The following is a 21,314-nucleotide window of genomic DNA, read 5'->3' on the forward strand; positions in this document are numbered from 1 at the left end:
CCTGCAGGGATCTATTAAAGAGGAAAGAGTGAAGCTAGCTGAACATGACGCCTGCTACCCCTTCTAGACTCCCATAGGTGGGTCAGTAGCATCACATGATGGAAGTGATGAAAGATGCTACCAGATCTAGCAATGTTAGCATGTCCATAAACCTTAATATTACATTAGCTTGTCCTCCGTCCATCAATGTCATCAGCACCGTTTCTATGCCATGTGCCAGTCTGAAATCAGCCTGGAAGGATCCAGGGTGATGTTGGAGGAGAGGAACTAGTGTAGTTAGCTTGCAGCAACCTTGTCAGGGAGGTAACCTTGGAGGGAGAGATTTCAGACAGGTCAGTAGTTGGTAAGATCACTAGCAGCAAGTGACAGTTTCTCAAAAGAAGGCCAGACAATTGCATGTTTTAAAGTTGCACATAGATTTATCCTCCCCCTCGAGAGGTGTGGATGTGAGTCCAGAGGCAGAGGTAATTGTTACAAATTGCTGAGCCTGGAAGGAAAGGCCCTTGTCCTCCTGTGTGGTGGGAATCCATCTCCTGTGTCAGTGCCGAGTTCCCTTGTGATGGGTTTAGGCAAGCAGCAGGGACAATGCTAGTCAAGACTTCTATGATAAGCCATGCAGGCCGTGTGCCACCTTTACTGTGCTCGTTTAACTTCATAGCCCTTTTACACCCTCCATAGAAAGTGATGTCACCATAAACAGTGCCAGTAATCTTGACATTACATTTGAATAAACAGCAATAAACAGCTTCCCGGTTTATAAACGTGCTGCAGCCTCATTGAGAAGCCTGGAAGTTTCCAAGCCAAGCCAGGTCTTCCACTCCTGGGCATGTAGGGAGGAGGGCCCGGTACCTATCAGAGAGCAGTATCTGAGCCAAGCCTACAATTGCACCCCTGGCCAGCAATCAGGGCTTGCTAGGGAGTTATCAAGATCCAGTCAAGACTTGCATTATTATAATTAATTGATTTATTGAGCATCAACAGTATGCTTGGTGATGTGCAAAGAGAGAGTCTCTGCCCCAAGGGGTTTGTTTGCAGCTTAAATCAGACCCAGACGATGCAGTGGGACACATTTGATGCAAAGGTAGAGGTATCAGTATCAGTATCGCTGCAGTGGCGTTTTTCATTTCAGTGACTTTCATATCAGTGGATTATCACTGAAAGCACTGGGGTTGCAGGACATTTCAGAGACATGCCAGTCAGAGATGCCAGATTAGACAGGGAAATGTTAGGGACTGAGGTAGATCAGGGAATCATCAGCATAGAGATGACAGATGAGACTATGAGAGCAGCTAAGGGTCAAGGGAAAAAAAAAACATCCAGCAAAACTCACTAGCTCCTTGGTCATGCTCTTCTGGCCATCAGGTGAGGTTTATTATTCCCTGCTATTTTCTCAGTCAGAGACTTCTCCTTTTTATGAGTTGTTATTCTGTAGTGGAAGGGAACAGGTCTGGTAGCCTGAGAAAGCAGCAGGATGTTTGAGACACGGTAATATCAGACCTGAAGAAATTTGTGATAAAATGGCCGAACATTGGTTTATCTGCAGGACAAGGGGAAATTGACTATGAATCAGTGGTGGGAAGAGCTAGAGGACTTCTTAATGCCAGCTATTCATTTCCTCAATCTCAGACTCTCAAACCATGATGCACACGGGCATCCTAGTGACTATGCAAAATATGTGCTGAGAGACAGAGACATTTTGTTGGTTCGTCTGTTTGTCTGTCTATAGGTGTGTACATATTTGCCTGTGGCCATCTAGTGGACATTTCAGGATGCACTTGTTTGTTGGAATAGCATTCCATGCTCATTAAAGTTTACTGAAATATGGTATCAAAGCTGCTGGGCAAGATTTGGTGTTTGTAAGCCGCTCTATCACAGAAACAGTAAGTAAATTAATCAACTTCAAGCCTGAAGATCCAGGGAAGGACAATGCCTGGATATGTAGTATGAAACTTTAATTAAAAAAGCAAAAAATGGTCTATCCATCTTGCATGGATTGGAGGGGAGATACGCTTTCATATTGTCCCCACTCCCCACAAAAAACATGTTGTAATATCCTGTGTTTTGTTTGTGCACACGGACAGCATTAGAAACTAGACATTTTTAAAATTTCTGTTTGCTAATTCTGATTCCCAATCACAAGACTAAGATGAAGGAAATCTCTCTTTAGCAGGCATTGCTTCAGGAGTTCATAGAGTAAACAAACTAATATGATTATTGCAAATGACTAGAGTACGTTCTGTCTCATCTCCCTTTGCAAAATGAAAGAATCTTTCTGATACAATTTACTCATAACATCACCATCAATAGTAATAATAAGAATAAGTCATATCAATTGTGGTTAATAGAAGAAGGAAACAGACAAGGATAACTTTGTCAAGCCCTTACAGCGAAACAATTTTACAGTGTATCATAGCTGAGATTTTGCTGTTCTGGGGCAGTGGTCACCCCATTGCCAGATGAAATCATTTCTGAACAGTCACATTTTCCAAGATTTCACAGCGCAGCCAGATCTGGTGATAAGGCATCAGAGGTATAGGTGTGTGTGTGGGGGGGGTGATGTTCGAAGAGGTGATATTATGGTTCACAGATTGTGATATCTACTGGAGATAAGTGGTATCAGTTTGATGCGTGCAGCTTCTTGTGTCCTATGCTCCGGCAGAGGAAAGGGATCAGCAGCGGGGTCAGAGAACCCGTGCTGTCCTATTATCTAAAGCAAATTACGGTGATCCAGATGATGGTCACATCTCTCTTTGTTGAGGATGCCATGTGACCTCTCAGTATATGCTTATTACATAATGATGGCAGGTTTCCAAATTTAATAATCCTAGTGCTCCAGGCACAGCAACTAGATAACTCTCTCACACACCGGGGAGCAGGGTAGTTGACCTCTAAAAACACAGGCTACTTGTCATAAAAATGAGCTCCCTTAGTTGGCAGCAGTAGCAGATCCCTTATCTGCTCTGTGGCTCTAGCCACCAGAGGGAACACGTCTGTCTATCATACTTATATGGTCCCCATCACTGTAGAATCTAAGGTTTCAGAGTAGCAGCCGTGTTAGTCTGTATTCGCAAAAAGAAAAGGAGGACTTGTGGCACCTTAGAGACTAACAAATTTATTTGAGCATAAGCTCACGAAAGCTTATGCTCAAATAAATTTGTTAGTCTCTAAGGTGCCACAAGTACTCCTTTTCTTTTTGCGAATACAGACTAACACAGTTGCTACTCTGAAACCTGTCATTATACAAGACACTGAATTTAGCCATATAGAGTGGAAATCTATCAACTTCATGAAAGGCATCCGATGAAGTGAGCTGTAGTTCACGAAAGCTTATGCTCAAATAAATTTGTTAGTCTCTAAGGTGCCACAAGTACTCCTTTTATTTTTGTAGAATCTAAGCATCTTACAATCTTTAATATATTTATCCTCACAACATCACTGGAAGGTCGGAAAGTGCTATTATTCCCATTATATAGATGAGGAACTGAGGCACAGAGAGACTGCAGGTATGTTTACACTTCACTCTGGAGGTGTAAATTCAATCTTGAGGAGACATACCCACAACAGGCTGTGCTTAAGCTGACGTGATAAAAATAGAAGCGCGAGTAGTAGGAGTGGTTAGCCACCTGAGTACGCACATAGTGTTTGGGCAGGTACAAACTCAAGACAATTAGCCCCTCCCACTTCTCACACAGCCATGGCTACACTTCTATTTTTAGCACACTGGCTCAATCAGAGTTAGTGCAGGTATGTCTCCTTGAGCTGGAATTTAAACCTCCAGTTGGAAGTGCAGACGTACCCCATGTGACTTGCCCAAGGTCACTCAGGAAGTCTGTGCATGCACACACACAGCACACTATGCAGTGACCATCTTCTTGTCTCACTGGTACTGCGCAGAGAGTGATCTAGCTGATTTGCTGTACTTATGCTTGTGTTGTTGCCTCTTAACCCAGCTAGCATCTGGCTGGGATTCACAGCTCCAGGTATCAGCTGTTTACCTGCAAAGGGCAGCCTTACATGACAGTGTTGGTTCGTCAACAGCAGGGCCGACGACTTTAGACATTTAAACAATAAACACTGAGGCTGAGCTGTCTTCAACTGACTTCAGAATCTAACATGTCCTGCTGTGCAAAGCTGTTGTCCTGCAAAAAAGAGTGAATTTGTGTCATTTACACAGATCTGTGGAAATGGGCTCAGAGCGCAAGGGGGCTGTTGGTCTCCTGATGCAACTTGGGCCGGTCACACAGGTGGAGGTTCTGAAGGCACTAGACAATGAGAAGACCATTCTGTCTCACATGACATGGACCCCTTCCCCATCCAGTTAATGAAAAACAGGATGCGGGGCTAATGGAGACCAATTATGCCTTGCTGAGGGAGGGACAGCTCCCACTAGCCCTTAAGTGTCAAAATCTTACTCAAGAAATTTGTATTAGGTGTCAAAGATCTTGCCAACTACTGCCCTGTCTCTACCTTCCCCTCCTTAGGAAAAGGGTATTGAGAAGATTGTGGTGGGTCAGCTTCAACACCCACATTTCTCTAGTACCTTGGTTCCCAGTGGGGCAATATCAAAGGCACCAGGTGCTGTTTGGGATTTCAGATGCTCCAGAGGAGTACCAGCAGCAACAGCAAGAAGGAGTGACTATTGCAGAAGATGCTCTGGTATTTGGCTGTGGTAAGACAATGGAAGAAGCAGTAACTGACCTTAGCAACGTACTACAGAGAGCCAGGAGAAAAAAGGAGTTTCCTGCATTTGCCATCTGTTCGTTGCTGAGGGGGTGCGTCCAGATCCATAGAAGATATATGCAATTCTGGCTACGCCTAAGCTAGCCAGTGTGCAGGCAGTATGAGGTTTGATGGTGTCTGTGAATTACTTCTATCAATTTTTGCCCACCTGTACGATGTGTATAAGCCACTCCATCAACCGTCAGACAAGGACACTGCCTGGGAGTGGCAGTCACAGCATAATAAGCCTCTGAGCAAGTGAAAGCAATTGTCATGCAGCAATCAGCACTTGGATACTAAGATGTCAATGAGGATGTAACAATTCAGAGTGATTGAAGTGAGCCAGGACTAGGTTCAACTCTGCCACAGGAAAGACAGCCTGAAGGTCAAAGTCTCTCTCAGCTAGGAAGCTGCTATAGGCACCGATTAAAAAATAGTGCCAGACTACAGCGCTCACATCCAGGGAATTTGATCTGAATGACAAGCTGTGATCAGTGCTGATTCAGACCATAAGCCTCAGGGTAACATCTTTTCCCTTCAATTTGCCCATGAATCCTCTCGAAGTACAGAGATAGGGGTCTAGAGGCATGTGCTGATCATGTGCTGCCTTATTCAAGCCCCTACATTGGCTTCCTCTTGCTTCCCAAGCTTTTCATCTTTCCTTTCAAACCGCTTCATGACTCCACCTATTTACATCTGTGCTCTTGTCTCTCCCTTCTCTTCCCACTTGCTGTCTGTGCTCCATCCTAGAGTATCTCCCTGCCCTAACCATTGTATCCTCCCACTTTCCTCTTTGCATCTTCTCCCCTGCTTCTCCAAATACTTGGTACTCCCTCTGTCTTCTCAAATGCTGAACAACCTCCCTTTTCTCATCCACATCCTAAAAGGTAAAAACAACAATAACAAAATCTCTCCTTCCACTAAATGCATCCGATGAAGTGAGCTGTAGCTCACGAAAGCTTATGCTCTAATAAATTTGTTAGTCTCTAAGGTGCCACAAGTACTCCTTTTCTTTTTTTGAAAATCTCTCCTGTTTACTATATTGTCTCGGGCAGTTTTGATTATCGACTTCTTGGGGCAGGTTCTATATTTTCTGTTGTCTCTACAGGGCTGAGCACACATAATGTGCTCAAATGAAATAAAAAGGGATCTGAAGTATATATTGCAAACTTATCTCGGGAGTAGCATTGTCTCAAGATACTTTGCATTGGTCCAAGACGGATCACCAAATTGAGAGCATTGCAAAAAATCAAAGACATCCTTCAGCAAACAGAAACAAAATCTTGAGAAATTAACTCTGTGCATTTTGAATGTGCCCGTCAGCAAAGTATCTGTAAAATGTAAAAACCATCAGGTCTTTCAGAGAGGACTCTACTCTTCTCCCTGTGGTGTATGCCTCTATACATCAGATTAGTATGTAGCTGAAGATGGAAGATGAGATGAAATACTACAAGCACTGAAAGCCATGTTGCAAGCTGGAAGGTGAGAAATAAAAGACAGGGATCCTGACAGTACTAGAGAATACTTGGTTTATTGGGAGGAAATTAGGATGCAAAATAGAGTCTCCTACAAAGGACCCAGAATAGTTCTAGCCAAAGTTATGAGAATGGGGGTGTTGTCAAGAATTCATGCTGGTCACCAAGGCACATAGAATATGTCTCGGCAAAGACGGAGATGTTATTCTGGCCAGGCAGGACCTCGGACAGCAGGTGCTGTGAGAGACATTGCAATGTATAATATTTTGCATAATAACATGAAGGAGCCACTTACGCCATGTGATGTACCCTCAGACCTTGGAGCAAAGCTAGTATGGACAAATAGTATTCAGAGCAGTTAACTAACACTTTGACTTCAGGGAGCTTGAACCTCCCAGAGACACAGCCTCTCCTATGACTGTGGAGTGTTGCAGTGAGCAGGTTAGTCACCTTTGCGTTTCTAATGTTGTGGCCATTGCTAATGGCTCACAGTTCACAAAGCCATTACTTGGGAAGTTTGGGAGTGCAAATACATAACCTCCTTGCCCTATCCCAGTCAGTATAATGGGAAAACCAAGCTAAGGACAAGCTTTTATTAGGTGAAAGCAAAGTGTATGGTATACACATGCAAAGCCTGCCACAAGGGGAGGCACCAAGAGCAGACCTATGCAGCAGCTAATGTCATGATTAAACCTGGATACTACTCCCAGTGGCCAACAAAATTACTGCTGATGCAGATCATGGAAAGAACTATAGAACACAAATATCAGCACCATCCCAAAGCAAAGGCTACTCTGATCAAGGAGCTATAGAAGAACCAAAGGAAAGGGAAAGGGAAAGTGGAGGCAAGACACCTGCCTACAATAAGTGGCTCCACATTTATACATTGTGGTGGTGGCTGAAGAGATGTACTTGCATAACAGCCAATTCCACAGATATACCAAAAGTGAGACATCAGAAAAAGCAGAGAAAATAGACAGAGTTCCCACTGTCTTAAAGAAAGGGCTTCCCTGGGCCGTGAATCAACTGAGAAACTGAGCAAAGAAAACCGTAGGCTGGATGTCATGAAACGGTTCCCAAGCACAAGATCTGTTAGGCTGTGGAATCATCTCCCAAGACTTGGGCCTTTTAAATCTAGAGAAAGCCCTGAAAATAAACTGTAGGGAATAATGACAGGTTTCAGAGTAGCAGCTGTGTTAGTCTGTATTCGCAAAAATAAAAGGAGGACTTGTGGCACCTTAGAGACTAACAAATTTATTTGAGCATCAGCGTTCGTGAGCTACAGCTCACTTCATCAGAAAAACTTCAAAAACAGACTCCAACGAGAGACTGCTGAATTGGAATTAATTTGCAAACTGGATACAATTAATTTAGGCTTGAATAGAGACTGGGAGTGGATGGGTCATTACACAAAGTAAAACTATTTCCCCATGTTTATTTCCGCCTCTCCACTCCCCACTGTTCCTCAGACGTTCTTGTCAACTGCTGGAAATGGCCCACCTTGATTATCACTACAAAATGTGTCCCCCCACATCTCTCCCGCCCCCCGCTCTCCTGCTGGTAATAGCTCACCTTAAGTGATCACTCTCCTTACAGTGTGTATGGTAACACCCATTGTTTCATGTTCTCTAAGTACATAAATCTCCCCACTGTATTTTCCACTGAATGCATCCGATGAAGTGAGCTGTAGCTCTCGAAAGCTTATGCTCAAATAAATTTGTTAGTCTCTAAGGTGCCACAAGTCCTCCTTTTCTTTTTGTAGGGAATAAGTCTGTCCTGTCTGACAATGGTGAACTGGATGTGACCTGCTAAGGCTCACAGCCATAGTGTTTTCCACAGTGTTAGAGAATTGATAGGTAACGTCCCATGGGAAGAAAATCTAAGGGATAATGGAATTCAGGAGAGCTGGCAGTTTCTGAAGGAGACAGTCTTAAAGATGCAATTGCAGACTATCCTGATGCAAATGAAAGATAGGAAGGATAGCAAAAGGCCAATATGGAGCCATAAGGAGCTTCTTAATGACCTGAAAAACAAAAAGGAATCCAACAACAAGGGTAGCATATGGATGAATTGCTAAGTATGAGCACAAAAGAATAGCACAAGCATGTAGGGACAAAATCAGAAAGGCTAAGGCACAAAATAAGTTATACCTAGCAAAGGAAATAAAAGGCAGTAAGAAGAGGTTTTTTAAATACATTAGAATTGGCAGATGAAATTCAATTTTGATAAATGCAAAGTAATGCACACTGGAAAACATAATCCCAAATATACGTTCAAAATGATGGGGTCTAAATTAACTGTTATCACTCGAGAGAGATATTTTGGAGTCATCTTGGATAGTTTCTCTGAAAACTTCGGTTCATTGTGCAGCGGCAGTCAAAAAAGCAAACAGAATGCTAGGAACCATTAGGAAAGGGATAGAAAATTAAAATAGAAAATATCATAACGACTCTATATAAATCGAGGATTGCCCACATCTTGATTACTGCATGCAAATGTGATTGCTCCATCTCAAAAAAAATTGGAATTGGAAAAGCTTCAGAAAAGGGCAACAAAAATGATTAGGGGCATGGAGCAGCTTCCATATGAGGAGAGACTAATAAGACTGGGACTTTCCAGCTTGGAAAAGAGGCGACTAAGAGGAGATATGATAGAAGTATATAAAATAATGACTGGTGTGGAGAAACTAAATAAGGAAGTGTTATTTAGTCCTTCTCATAACACAAGAACTTGCAGTCACCCAATAAAATTAATAAGCAACAGGAAATACAAAAACAAACAAAAGGAAATATGTCTTCACACAATGCATGGTCAACCTGTGGGACTCACTGCCAAAAGTAGTGAAGGCCAAAAGTATAACTGGGTTCAAAAAAGAATTAGATAAGTTCATGGAGGATAGGTCCATCAATGGCTATGATGGTCAGGGATGTAACCCCAAACTCTGGGTGTCTTTAAACCTCAAACTGCCAGAAGCTGGGACTGGACAGCAGGGGATGGATCACTCAATAAATTGCCCTCTTCTGTTAATTCTCCCTGAAGCGTCTGGCACTGGCCACCATCAGAAGGTAGAATACTGGGATAGATAGACCATTGGTCTGACCAAGTATGGCCATTCTTATGTAGGAGGAAGAGAAGGATGAAGGAAAATGAAGGTCCTCTACTTAGCTGGGAGGAAAAACTAATAACTGATGAGATCAACATGGCTGAGGTGTTTAATGCTTATTTTGCTCCAGTCTTTACTAAAAAGGTGACCAAAATGATGAGCAGAAATTCAACACAATTAACATTAACAACAAGGGGAAAGGAATGAATGCCAAAACAGGAAAATAATAGATTAAAGACTATTTTGATAAGTTAGATGTATTCACATTGGCAGGGCCTGATGAAATTCATCCCAGGGTAACTAAGGACCTAGCTGAAGCAATCTCAGAACCATTAGCAATTATCTTTGAGAACTCCTGAAGGACAGGTGAGGTCCGAGAAGACTGGACAAGGGCAGACATAGTACCTATCTTTAAAAAGGGGAACAAAGAGGACCTAGATAATAATAGACCAGTCAGCCTAACTTTGATACCTGGAAAGATATTGGAACAAATTATTAAACAATCTATTTGAGAGCACCTAAGTGATAATAGGGTTATAAGCAATAACTAGCATGGATTTGTTAAGAACAAATCATGCCAAACCAATATAATTTATTTCTTTGACAAGTGTGACAGGGCAAGACCAGATGGCTATAGAAAAGTAGTGGGAGATAGATATATTAGCTCCAGGCTAAACAAATCCCTGGTACCAGGTTAAGTGAAATGGCAGCTGCTCCAGGTCAATTAAGACACCTGGGGCCAATTAAGAATTTTCCAGAAGGCAGGGAGAAGGCTAGGTTGATTGGGACACCTGAAGCCAATCAGGGGCTGGCTGAAACTAGTTAAAAGTCTCCCAGTCAGTCAGATGGGTGTGCATGTCAGGAGCTGTGGGAAGAAGTTGTGTTGTTGGAGAGGCTGAGTAGTACACACCATATCAGGCACAAGGAAGGAGACCCTAAGGTAAGGGTGAAGTGGAGCTTGAGGAAGTGAGGGCTGCTGTGGAGGAAGTAGCCCAGAGAATTGTACATGCCATGTTTCTAAAAGGTCAGCTTTTAGAAGGACCCACGGAGGCAAGGACAGAGCTTTGTCACACAAGGTTACTGGCCTAGTGGATTGGAGGGAAGCAATAGATATGATATAGCTTGATTTAGTAAGGCTTTTTGACACAGTTCCACATGACATTTTCATAAGCAAACTATAGAAATGTGGTCTATATGAAATTACTGATGTAGGTACACAATTGGGTGAAAGACCATGCTCAAAGAGTAGTTATCAATGGTTCACTATCAAATTAGAAGGGGGTATCTAGGAGGGGTTATCTACTGGAGTCCCACAGGGGTCTGTCCTGGGTGCAATGCTATTCGATATTTACATTAATGACTTGGATAATAGAGTGGAGAGTGTGCTTATAAAATGTGTGGATGACTCCAAGCTGGGAGGGTTGCAAGCACTTTGGAGGACAGGATTAGAATTCAAAGTAGTCTTGACAAATTAGAGAATTGGTCTGAAATCAACAAGATGAAATTCAATAAAGACAAGTGTACTATACTTAGGAAGGAAAAATCAAATGAACAAATACAAATTGGGGAATAACTGGCTAGGTAGTAGTACTTCAGAAAAGGATCACGGAGGGTTATAGTGGATCACAAATTGAATATGAATCAACAATATGATGCAGTTGTGAAAAAGTATAATATCATTCTAGGGTGCATTAACAGGCATGTTGCATGTAAGGCATGGGCGGTAATTGTCCTACTCTTCTCAGTACTGGTGCTATGTCCTATTCTGGGTGCCACGCTTTAGGAAAGGTGTGAACAAATTGAAGAATGTCCAGAGGAGAACAACAAAAATGACAGCATGTTTAGAAAACCTGACCAAAGAGGAAAGGTTAAAAAAGCTGGTCATGTTGAGTCTTGAGAAAAGACGTCTGAGAGGGGCACTGAGAAAAGTCTGCAAATATGCTAAGGGCTGTTATAAAGAGGACAGTGATCAGTTTTTCTCCTTTTCCACTGAAGATAGGACAAGAAGCAATGGACTTTATCGGCAGCAAGGGAGATTTAGGTTACATGTTAGGAAAGTCTTTCTAACAATAAGGATAGTTAAGTTCTGGAATAGGCTTTTGAGGGAGGCTGTGGAATCCTTATCACTGGAGGTTTTTAAGAACAAGTTGGACAAACACCTGTCAGGGATGGGCTAGGTTTACTTGATCCTGCCTAAGTGTAGGGGGATGGACTTGATGACCTCTCGAGGTCCCTTCCAGCCCTACATTTCTGTGATTCTCTGTGTTGAGGTCTAAGGCATTAATTGTGGCAGCGATGCCGAGCTTGAGTCTGATCTCATTAACCCTAGTTTTAAACTCCATTGGTCTCACTGGAGTTCTGCCTGATTTATGAGTGTGAGAGCAGAATCTGGCTCTTTGGGTCAGTACTAGAGCTGAACAAACCCCAGAATTTCCATTCTACATGATACTCTGACATTCCAAAATTTCTTTGCATCCCAACTCAAAACAAAAAATTGAAGATTCCCATTAAAAAAAGGAATCTGAGAAAAATGCCATGCTGGAAGTGTCAGAACAACCTCATCAGACTGCTTTGTTTCAAATTTATCATTTTGACTTTTATATTATATTTATATTATATTTATGATATAACATGACTTTTATATTTATAAATTATAATATATAATAGTCAAAACAAAGCCCAAATGAGGTGCTTTGATCTTATTGCTCTTAAGCTCTTTTGATAATTTTTCATCAAAAATTTTGACCGAATTGACAGTTCTCATGAAACATTTTGATCTCACTGACATAGAAAATTGTTTGCCACCTGGCAGTCTGTTGCTGCTGTTTTTACATTTGCTTCCTCTCCTCTGCTGTGAAAAAGATAATAAGTATGTTGAGTTTCAATGCATAGAGCCATCTAGTGGACATTACAGATGCAGTTACATGGAAGAGCTGGGGAAAGGTGTGGTATGGGAGAGGTGTGTGAGTAATGGTGTGCATTTGACACACATGTGAGTGAGAGAAGTTCACAAGACTGTGTCCCAGGGGAGGAGCAGCAGGAAGTGTGGGGGAGGGAAATGAAGTACTGAGGGGAAAAAGAAAAAGAAAGTGAAGGGGGATAAAATCCAGGGGTTGGGAAAGGAAAGAAAGGTGTATGTACAAGAAAGAGAGAAGGGGGGGAAGAGTTAGGGGCTATCCATAAATTGTTACACATTTTTTGGTGATCTTCAATACCTACCCCTTTGTAACACTGAAACAAACATTTAAAATTAAGAACCCACACACCCTAATGGATTAATTTATGGACAGCCCTTTATGTATAGTAGATGCACTTTAAAAGTCACAGTGAATCCCCCACGTCCCACATCTATCTCACGGGGAAATCTATGGCCAGCTCGGCTGTCGCTGTGTGTTAATTGTTGACAAATGCCAAGATAATCAAGGTTCCTTCCCCACTCTGAACTCTAGGGTACAGATGTGGGGACCTGCATGAAAACCTCCTAAGCTTACTTTTACCAGCTTAGGTTAAAACTTCCCCAAGGTACAAACTATTTTACCTTTTGCTCTTGGACTTTCGCTGCCACCACCAAATGTCTAACCGGTATTATTATTAGGAAAGAGTCCATTTGGAAACGTCTTCCCCCCCAAAAATCCTCCCAAATGTTGCCCCCCCGCTTTCTGGGGAAGGTTTGATTAAAAATCCTCACCAATTTGCATAGGTGACCACAGACCCAGACCCTTGGATCTTAAGAACAATGAAAAAGCATTCAGTTTCTTAAAAGAAGAATTTTAATAGAAGAAAAAGTAAAAAGAATCACCTCTGTAAAATCAGGATGGTAAATACATTACAGGGTATGCATCCGATGCATCCAATGAAGTGAGCTGTAGCTCACAAAAGCTTATGCTCTAATAAATTTGTTAGTCTCTAAGGTGCCACAAGTACTACTTTTCTTTTTAAGATAATCTTGGTGCTCAGCTACTGCAGTGCTGAGCATCTTAGGAATTGTTTACAGGGATGTAATTATTTGCAGTCAGCTTCCCACAGAATTTGCAGTACCCAAGGTGTTTCTAATAGGATATCAAGGGAAGAACATGGGACTTCTATAGATAGGGAGATAACTGTATCTATTTATCCAAGGTAAAATTGGCAAGCTCGGTCACTTGGTGTGGAGGTGGAGGCCTTTTGATGGCAACCACTGTATGGGTCAGAGGTGTTGTTACCAGTGATATTCAAAGCTGGTCAGTTAGAAAGGACTGGTACCATTTGCACTTGTGCCTTAGAGTCAGGTACCTCACAGGAGAAATGAACAAAGCAGTTCCTGAGTAAGAATTCCTCTACCTCCTGACTGATAAAGAGCCCTCCAGGCAGGAGGGCGCAGGTGAATCCTGGAGGGTGCTTGCTAAGGGATCTATGGGTTCAGAACCATTAACAGTCCAGAAATAAAATAGCAGCAGAATGAAAATGCAAAGAATATGGGTCTTAAATGTGCAAGGAAGCTATTTACATTACTCTTTTTTGAGGCAGTCAGTGGCAGTGAGCTCTTTGACTCCATTCCCTGCAGTGCCTATACTGGGAGAGGCTGGGATGAGAGTAGCTGAGACATTCACCTGCCATTCCCTACAGCAGTGGTTTTCAATCTTTTTCCATTTATGGAGCCCTAAATAATTTCAGACGGAAGTGCAGGCCCCTTTGGAAATCTTAGACACAGTCTGCAGACCCCAGGTTGAAAACCACTGCCCTTCAGCAATTCCTACCTGGAGAGCCTGGGGCTAAAGTCACTGGCAACTCCCCTACAGCTAGTGCCTGGGTCCATTTCCTGCTGCCCCCTGCTGGGAGAGAGAGGACTGGAGTAACTGTGCTGCTGTCCCATACCCTACCCTGCTCTTGGTAGAACAGGTGGTACTGGCAGGAGCAGCACTAGCTGTTCCGCCAGGCAGGGCAGAAAACATTTTTGGTGTCACCCCCTCCCTGCGAGTCTCTGAGCAGAAAAAAAGCCAAGTCCCTCCCCCACCAAAAAATCCCCCAGCAGAGCAGCACAGTGGTGCAGCACCCCCTGGAAGCTGGAGCCCCTGCTTCCCTACCCCAGGTGCCCTATTCTGTCCCATAACTGCTGGTGCCCTATTCTGTCCCCAACAGTGCCTACTTCTGAAAAAGGCTGGGAGTGGAGTAGTTGGGAGCTTCCCCATGTGGGTGCTCCCGCCTCTTTCCCCCACAGAGCTCCCTGCTGTGAGAGGCTGGCACCACACTTTCTCCATAACCTGGGTTGCTCCCCACAGCCATTGTAGGGTCTGCCCAGACTCATTCATTTCAAATCGGCAAGTGCGCTGACAAAACAAACCTGTCAGCTGCAGCTCCACAGCCCGCACCTATTATCCAGCCCTCCCCCTCTAAGTGCTCTCTTGCTGCTGGAGGGGCGTGTCCGGAGTTCATTCCAGAATTTCCCTCCCCAGCCCAGCCTTGGGAGAACCCACTTCCCAGCCTTGGACCCCCAGCTGGAGTGGTGAGCACTGCTCCCCTCTGGCTCATGGCAGTGGAGGCATCAGAGGGTTAAGTTGTCAGCTCTGTAATGTTAAACAGGTGTCAAAGGCGCCTCCATATATCTGCAGATTGAAATCAAATTCTTTGCAGTATAAAAAGATAAATTACCCAGGCGATTCCCGCCTCATCCCACTCATCAGGCCAGCGCCAGACGGCAAGCAATTTTTTTTTTTTAATGTGCTAACGACCTAATCAAGCAATCAAGTTGGAGAAGATTGCGGAGTGACCCCGAGCATCCATCTGCCAGCGAGACCCCGCCATTCATTTCCACTCTGCCATGTACCTCCCTGGAAAGAAAAAAAAAATTCCTAAACAAATTAACACCCAATTTTCTGTGAGTCTAATTAGTTAAATGAGGAGGTGGTTGGGGTGTCCTGAGGGAGGGAGGGGCTGCCTTGCAGAGAGGCGAATGGTAACTCCATGGCATTAATTAGCACGGGTCAATGGCGCGATTCCCAGGGGACCAGCTGCTTTAATTTCCCGTGATATTTCAGTGCCTGAGGCCCATCGATTCAAACTGAAATTAACTTATTTTTCAATCAGGCCCGGGCTGCCCCTGGGGCTGACTCTTCCTTTGCCGCCTTCTGAATAGACCTCGAGCAATTTTTCATCTAAAGCTGATGCCTCTCCACTGCGGGAAGGGAGGGAATGAGGGGAGGGCGGGGGGGGAGAGCGAGACAAGAGGAATGGAAATCGGAGCGAGAACACTAATAGATTTCTGGGAGTCGTCCCCCCCCCCTTGGTGCCACCCGAGTCTCTGCTCACTGTCCCCTGGGTCACAGCCCAGAGATTATTCTGCCAATTTTCTGAGAAGATGAGGGCCTTTTCAAACGGGGAATTCACGGCAAGCTGTGGCGATTGCCCCCCCCCACACACACACCTTTAGCGCACACCACTCTGGGCCAGCCGTCCCCACAGACACTGCTGCACACAGCCTCTCTCTGCAGCTCAGCCACTCAGTAAATAATGAAAGAGAAAATCCCAGGCACCCGAGCCAAAAGCCACTAGCGAGAGACACTGCAATGGGAAATTAATTACATCCTGATGCAAGGGATGGGACTTGCACTGAAGCTTGGCTCCTGCGAGGGTGGGGAAAAGACACAGTCTACTGGAGGGGTGCGGAAGGAGAGGAAAGCCACAGCTGCTCCAATAGAGAACATGTATTGCCCCCCTAGGGTACACATGGCAGCCTCTGCAGGAGATATACACAGACACTCAGGGGAGAGGTGTAGCTGCTCCTGAGGCATCTCCATGTCCCATAGAAGGGCACTCTTCACCCTCTCCGAGAGATTGAGGGATACTGGCAGAGCTGTGTATAGAGCGTCCCATCATTGGCGTACCAAGCGGACCTGAGGGGCATCAGCAGAGCAGCAGGTGGAAGCTTGCCCATTTCTGGCCTGCACTGTGCCCTGTCCATTCAGCAAGGTCAGGCCTGTGCTTTTGTCAGGAATAAAGGTGACTAAAGTCTCTCACAACATTTTTAATAAATCTCTCTTGTTTTGGCTTGTGATGCCTGAGGGGGACATACGCCCTCACACAGATATCCACAAGCACTTGTTCGTGCACGCGCACACACAGAATCCCAGGCTAACTAAGGGGGCAGCGACAATTCACCGGGCCTCAGTAAACTGCTCTGCTCATTGCAGGTTTGGTTCCAGAATCGGCGAGCCAAGTGGCGGAAGCGGGAGAAGTGCTGGGGCAGGAGCAGCGTGATGGCAGAATATGGGCTCTATGGCGCAATGGTACGTCACTCCATCCCACTACCAGAGTCTATCCTCAAATCCGCCAAGGACGGCATCATGGAGTCCTGCGCCCCTTGGCTCCTGGGTAAGAGACCAGCACCCTACCTGGGCACAGCCAGTATTCTAGGGAGTGACATGTTGAAATAGGGAAACTTAGAGTAACACTGGAAGTTACACTCATACTTTCCCCATACTGGAGAGCACAAGGACCTTGCCTTTTATATTAGGGCCTGACCACTGGGCCCTAGGGTGGGGCTGCAAGCCCTGGGTCCTGACTTGAGGGGCAAGGGTATCAGCCCCTTGGCCCAGGGGTGGGGTAAGGTATCAGTCCTCAGGTCCAGACTCATGGGGCGGGGGCTATCAGCCCTGAGCCCAAACTCCTGTGGCATGAGGTGGGGGTACCATCCCCTTGGCCCAGGTTCCTGTGGCATGGGCGTCAATATCCACTGTACTCAAAAGCCATAGCAGGTTCGGTTCCCTGCTACACAGCAAGAAGTTGTCTGGGTCTGACTCCTGCAGCCCTTGAGGGGCCCCTTGTGTGATGCTTTGCCAGAGGGGGGGGCAACTTTGTTGTTCCTGTGATGAACCAAGTGTCCTCCTGAGTCCTCTTTTTGGGAGGAAGGGAGGGACTGGTATCCTCCCACAGTTCCCTGCAGCTGAAGGCAGTCTAATTCCTGCCTGCCTTCTTCTGGGGGGTCGGGGGCTGTGTGGATGTGGAAGTAGCAGATTCCCTTTCACATTCCTGCTCTTTGTTTCCTGTTTTCTGATCTCTCAGGCTCATTCTGCCAAAAAGCTCATTTCTGGCCTCTTAGAAATGCGCAGCCCTGTCCTTCTGTCTGTGTGAAGTTGGGAGCGAGAGAAGTGGAAGGGTAGGCTGTGCAAGAGGGAGGAGAATAGGCAAAGGGACACCTCTCATCAGCCTTGTGGGTGAGAGAATAGCCAGATTCCCCTCCTGCTACCTGGCTCCAGTAATAGGGTGCTGTACAAAGGCGCCCCTCTGCCCCGTTATCTTGTCATTGCTAGTTGGGTACCTTCACTGTTCGCTAGTGCCAGGGAGCCCATTCTGTTTGATCCCTCATGCCCCGGTCCTGCAGCCACACCCCTAACCTCTGGGGCAGGAAATCCCTGGCTCTTCATGATATTTAGACTGGGCCTCCTGAAGTGGCATCAGACTTTGGCACATTTGTCCACTTCTCAGGACTGACCCTTGAGGAGCACAGGGATCTGTCCCCTCCCACCACGCTCCTCTCCCTTAGGTGTGGCCTATCAGTTCTGGCCAAGTTCCATGCCTGTTGCTACAGGCCTGGTTCCTCCCTTATGTTCAGAGCACAGAGTTGGCACAAGCTCCCCCCTCTGGTCTGTCCTGGGCTCCCCCTCAGTGCTGGCCTGTCTCTAGAAGAGAACTGGCCTGAGTTCTCCCTCATGCAGGGCCCAAGGCAATGGGCCCTCTGTGTGACTGCTGTTTGAAGCAAGGGTTTCTGCTTTTCCTTAATTCTGGCCTCTCTTTATCTTTGCTGTTTTCAGTTCAAGATGGCTTTCCCATGCCCAGGCGCTTTTCTAAACCCGAATACCAACAATTCTTTTTAGGGATGCACAAAAAGTCTCTGGAGGCAGCAGCTGAGGTGGGAAGGAAGCCGGAGGTGGAACGCCAGGCCCTGCCCAAGCTTGACAAGAGCAACAAGGAAGAGAGGGCCCCGGATCCCAAAACCACCATTTCCCAGGAGGAACTGAGAGAGAACAGCATTGCTGCCCTCAGGGCCAAAGCTCAGGAGCATAGCACCAAAGTCCTGGGGACCGTCCCTGGGGACCCCCCCACCCCAGCCAGGAAGCCAGAGAAAGAAGAGGAGGCAGTGGCAGAGGATGAGAGACAAATGGAGAAATCAAACTCATCACAAGAGGAGGAGAAGCAGATCTAGAGGGAAAGAGATGATGGAAACCAGCCCCCAAAGACTGTCTCCTCTGGGGGGCAGCAGCCTCCTCTCAGACTGACAGGGCCCCTCCGACAGCCCCTGCACAGGGAGTGAGGCCCCACATGGTCTCTGTGAATGTCAGGAAGCCACAGGCTCAGGCCAAGTTCTGACTGTCAGGTGTGTCCAGAGACTGTTCCCCTCAGGAGCACTCCTGCCCCTCCAATGTCCCTGCCCTCAGGACTATTCCTGCCACACTGCCCCCTTCTTTCTGAGGGATCAGGAATTATCAGCAACTACTTCTGAGAGGAGACTGGGGCTAACTGAGCCTCTGGGTCCCTCTGTACCAGCCTGAGAACCAGCTTTGTGTCTCTCCTGTCCTGGTCCAACATACCCAGTCTCAGAGCGAGTCTCTGTCCCAGTCCCACCCGTTCCCATGTCAGAGCAACTCTTTCTCCCTGGTCCAGTCTCCCCTATCCCAACCCTGAGAGTGAGTCTATTCTCCGCTGCATTCCCACCTGCCCAGAGCAGCATGAACTCCATCTCCCAAAGAATGTGCTTTTCCCCAGTGTGTTTATGGACCTGGCCATCTGCACCCAAGAACCTGGTGTGGGTGGGGCTGCCCCACTGCCCTCACAGGGACCATTTTACTCTTTCTCCGGCCTAAAGCACTGCGGGACAAATCCATGGAAGTGTTTGCGTAAAACAGTGAGTCTATTTAAATGGTGGTTTGTATATTCCATGTGTGTCTTTCCTGACTGAGTCGTGGAGTGTCCGAGGGGCACTCTGAGACGGGGAGGGTGGTGTGCTGGACAGCTGACTTTGGTCTCGGTTTTCCAGTAAGAAGCCAAGGGGATGGGGAAGAGCAGGCTTAACTTCCAGGAGCTGATCCCTACAACCTCAGGTACCCAAGACCCATTCCTTCCCTTTGGGGGTATCCCAAGTCCTACACCTGTCTTCCCCTTATAGGTGTGCCGAAGACTCATAACCCACTCAGGTACCAAGTTCCTGCCCTCAGCCATCCTGAACACACACTACACCCGACATCATGCTTAATAGGTATCCAGGATCTCACAGATACCCAAGTGTTGCTCCCAGCTTCACCCCTTACTGGTAAATGAGACCCGGCTTCTCCCCTCATAGATATCTGGCACTTGGCTCCACCCTCCTCAGCTGCTGAGGCCAGGCTCCGCCCCTGATGCTGCACCCTCCTCCATGCACTGTATCATTTTAGCTGTAATCTAGGCTGCCTCAAACTGCTCCCTAGAAATGTTTGGTCAGCACATTCCGCTCCCCAGCATAAACTGCTGAGGCTTACTCATATGGATTAATAACAGAGAGTCCTCGCTGCAGGCATGCCCTGGGTCCAACCTGTTTCTACAAGGCTCATTCTCAGAGACTTGGCTATGGCCCCCAGAACAGCAGGGCATCCCAAGAGAGCGAGAGGCCTGCAGGTTCTGCCAAATCTCAGTGTGGAATGGGTCAAATATTGGGGGAGAAATATTCACTAAATAAATGGTTCTATATCAAAAAACAACGTTTGCCAAATTAGGTATTTATTGAGTTATGCTCCACCAGCTCTGTCTCTGAGTTTCAAAGGGAGCTCCAGCCGCATCCATCGATATGCAGGCATGCTCATACACGCTCTGAGGTGTACATATGCCTCACACACAGACCCCCCACATGAATACACATAGACCCTGTCACTAACAACCAACAAAACCCACTAGCCAGACATCACAGCTCCAAGAAAGCTCCCTTCCTATCCTGTTGAGGAGCCACCCTCCATGAAGGCTCTAGGACAATGACTTACACCTGTCCTTTCTGTCCTGCTTTCAGCTGTGAGCTGCTTTTCCCCAGAGCTACTGTTTTTATTCTGTCAAAGGTTGATCCTTCCCTTCCATGCAGCCTCTGTTTGTCTTTGTCCCCAGTTTGTTTGACGTGTTAGACTATAGCCCATGGTGTGTAAATACTGTACATACAGTGAGAAAAGAATTCAGTATTGAGGTGTTTGAGGTATGGAACTGTAACAACTTCTAGTAATTCAGAACCTGTGAGTTATGTGCCATTTTCTGTAAAGATATAAACAAGAATAAAACTAAACTAAAGATAGCAACAAGCTTGGAGGAATCATCATCTTTTGGAGTAAGGGGGCCTGGATGGAAGGCAGATGGCCCAGCAGTTTGGGCATATGTGTAAAGTGTGCATGTGTACTTGCATGTGTGTGGGGGGGGAGGCACGCACATGCACACAAATAAAGGAGGGATATATGTTACCCCCACATCTGTGTGAAAGTTGTTTCTACCTGCTCTTAAGACAACCAGTGGAATAAATAAAAACATGGAGCAGCCCAAAGTATTTGCTTTGTGCCAGAGCCAATGGAACCTAAAAATGTTCAACTTCTGTTCACAACCTACCATTTTCAATGTGGTGCCAAATGTGGCCCAATGAATTCTCAGTTCTGTAATGTTTAGAGAGAGAGCTGGGCCTCCCAACAAGAGACTAGCACATTTCAAGCAGCACCAAATAAGGGTGACATGGCATTGGTCATGGTCATCCCTGCATCATATTGCAGCAAGAGAGGTGCTCAGGGGACACATTTACAATTCTCTCCCCAAATGCCACACACCATCTTACACTCAAAGGCCAAAATGCAAGGCAGTTATTTCCTGGGCATCATGTAGGATGTATGGAAGCCTGGGGGCCTCCTGGGAAGGGGGCTAGTGGTGTATGTTCTAAGGCTTCATATTTCAAGATTTACTTAGTGCTGCTTCCAATACCCTGAGTGTACACACATGCCCCACACACAGAATTTCACTTCTCACACCGCATACACATCCCACTTCAG

General features: G+C 45.9%; 1 protein-coding gene across 2 annotated transcripts in view; it reads left to right on the forward strand.

Moving 5' to 3' along the window:
* VSX2 (visual system homeobox 2) overlaps nucleotides 1-20,596 on the forward strand; it is a 43,009-nt gene extending 22,413 nt beyond the window's left edge. Inside the window, exons 4-5 of one of the 2 annotated variants that reach the window (XM_043516156.1) lie at nucleotides 16,464-16,644; nucleotides 18,084-20,596. In XM_043516156.1, the coding sequence (XP_043372091.1) occupies nucleotides 16,464-16,644; nucleotides 18,084-18,475 (573 nt within the window). In that variant the 3' untranslated portion in view covers nucleotides 18,476-20,596. The remainder of the gene's footprint in view (nucleotides 1-16,463; nucleotides 16,645-18,083) is intronic. The other variant, XM_038407031.2, reaches the window with a different exon arrangement.
* Nucleotides 20,597-21,314: the final 718 nt, after the last annotated feature.

Source organism: Dermochelys coriacea, chromosome 6 (genome assembly GCF_009764565.3).
Source record: "Dermochelys coriacea isolate rDerCor1 chromosome 6, rDerCor1.pri.v4, whole genome shotgun sequence".
Classification (NCBI taxonomy): domain Eukaryota; kingdom Metazoa; phylum Chordata; order Testudines; family Dermochelyidae; genus Dermochelys; species Dermochelys coriacea.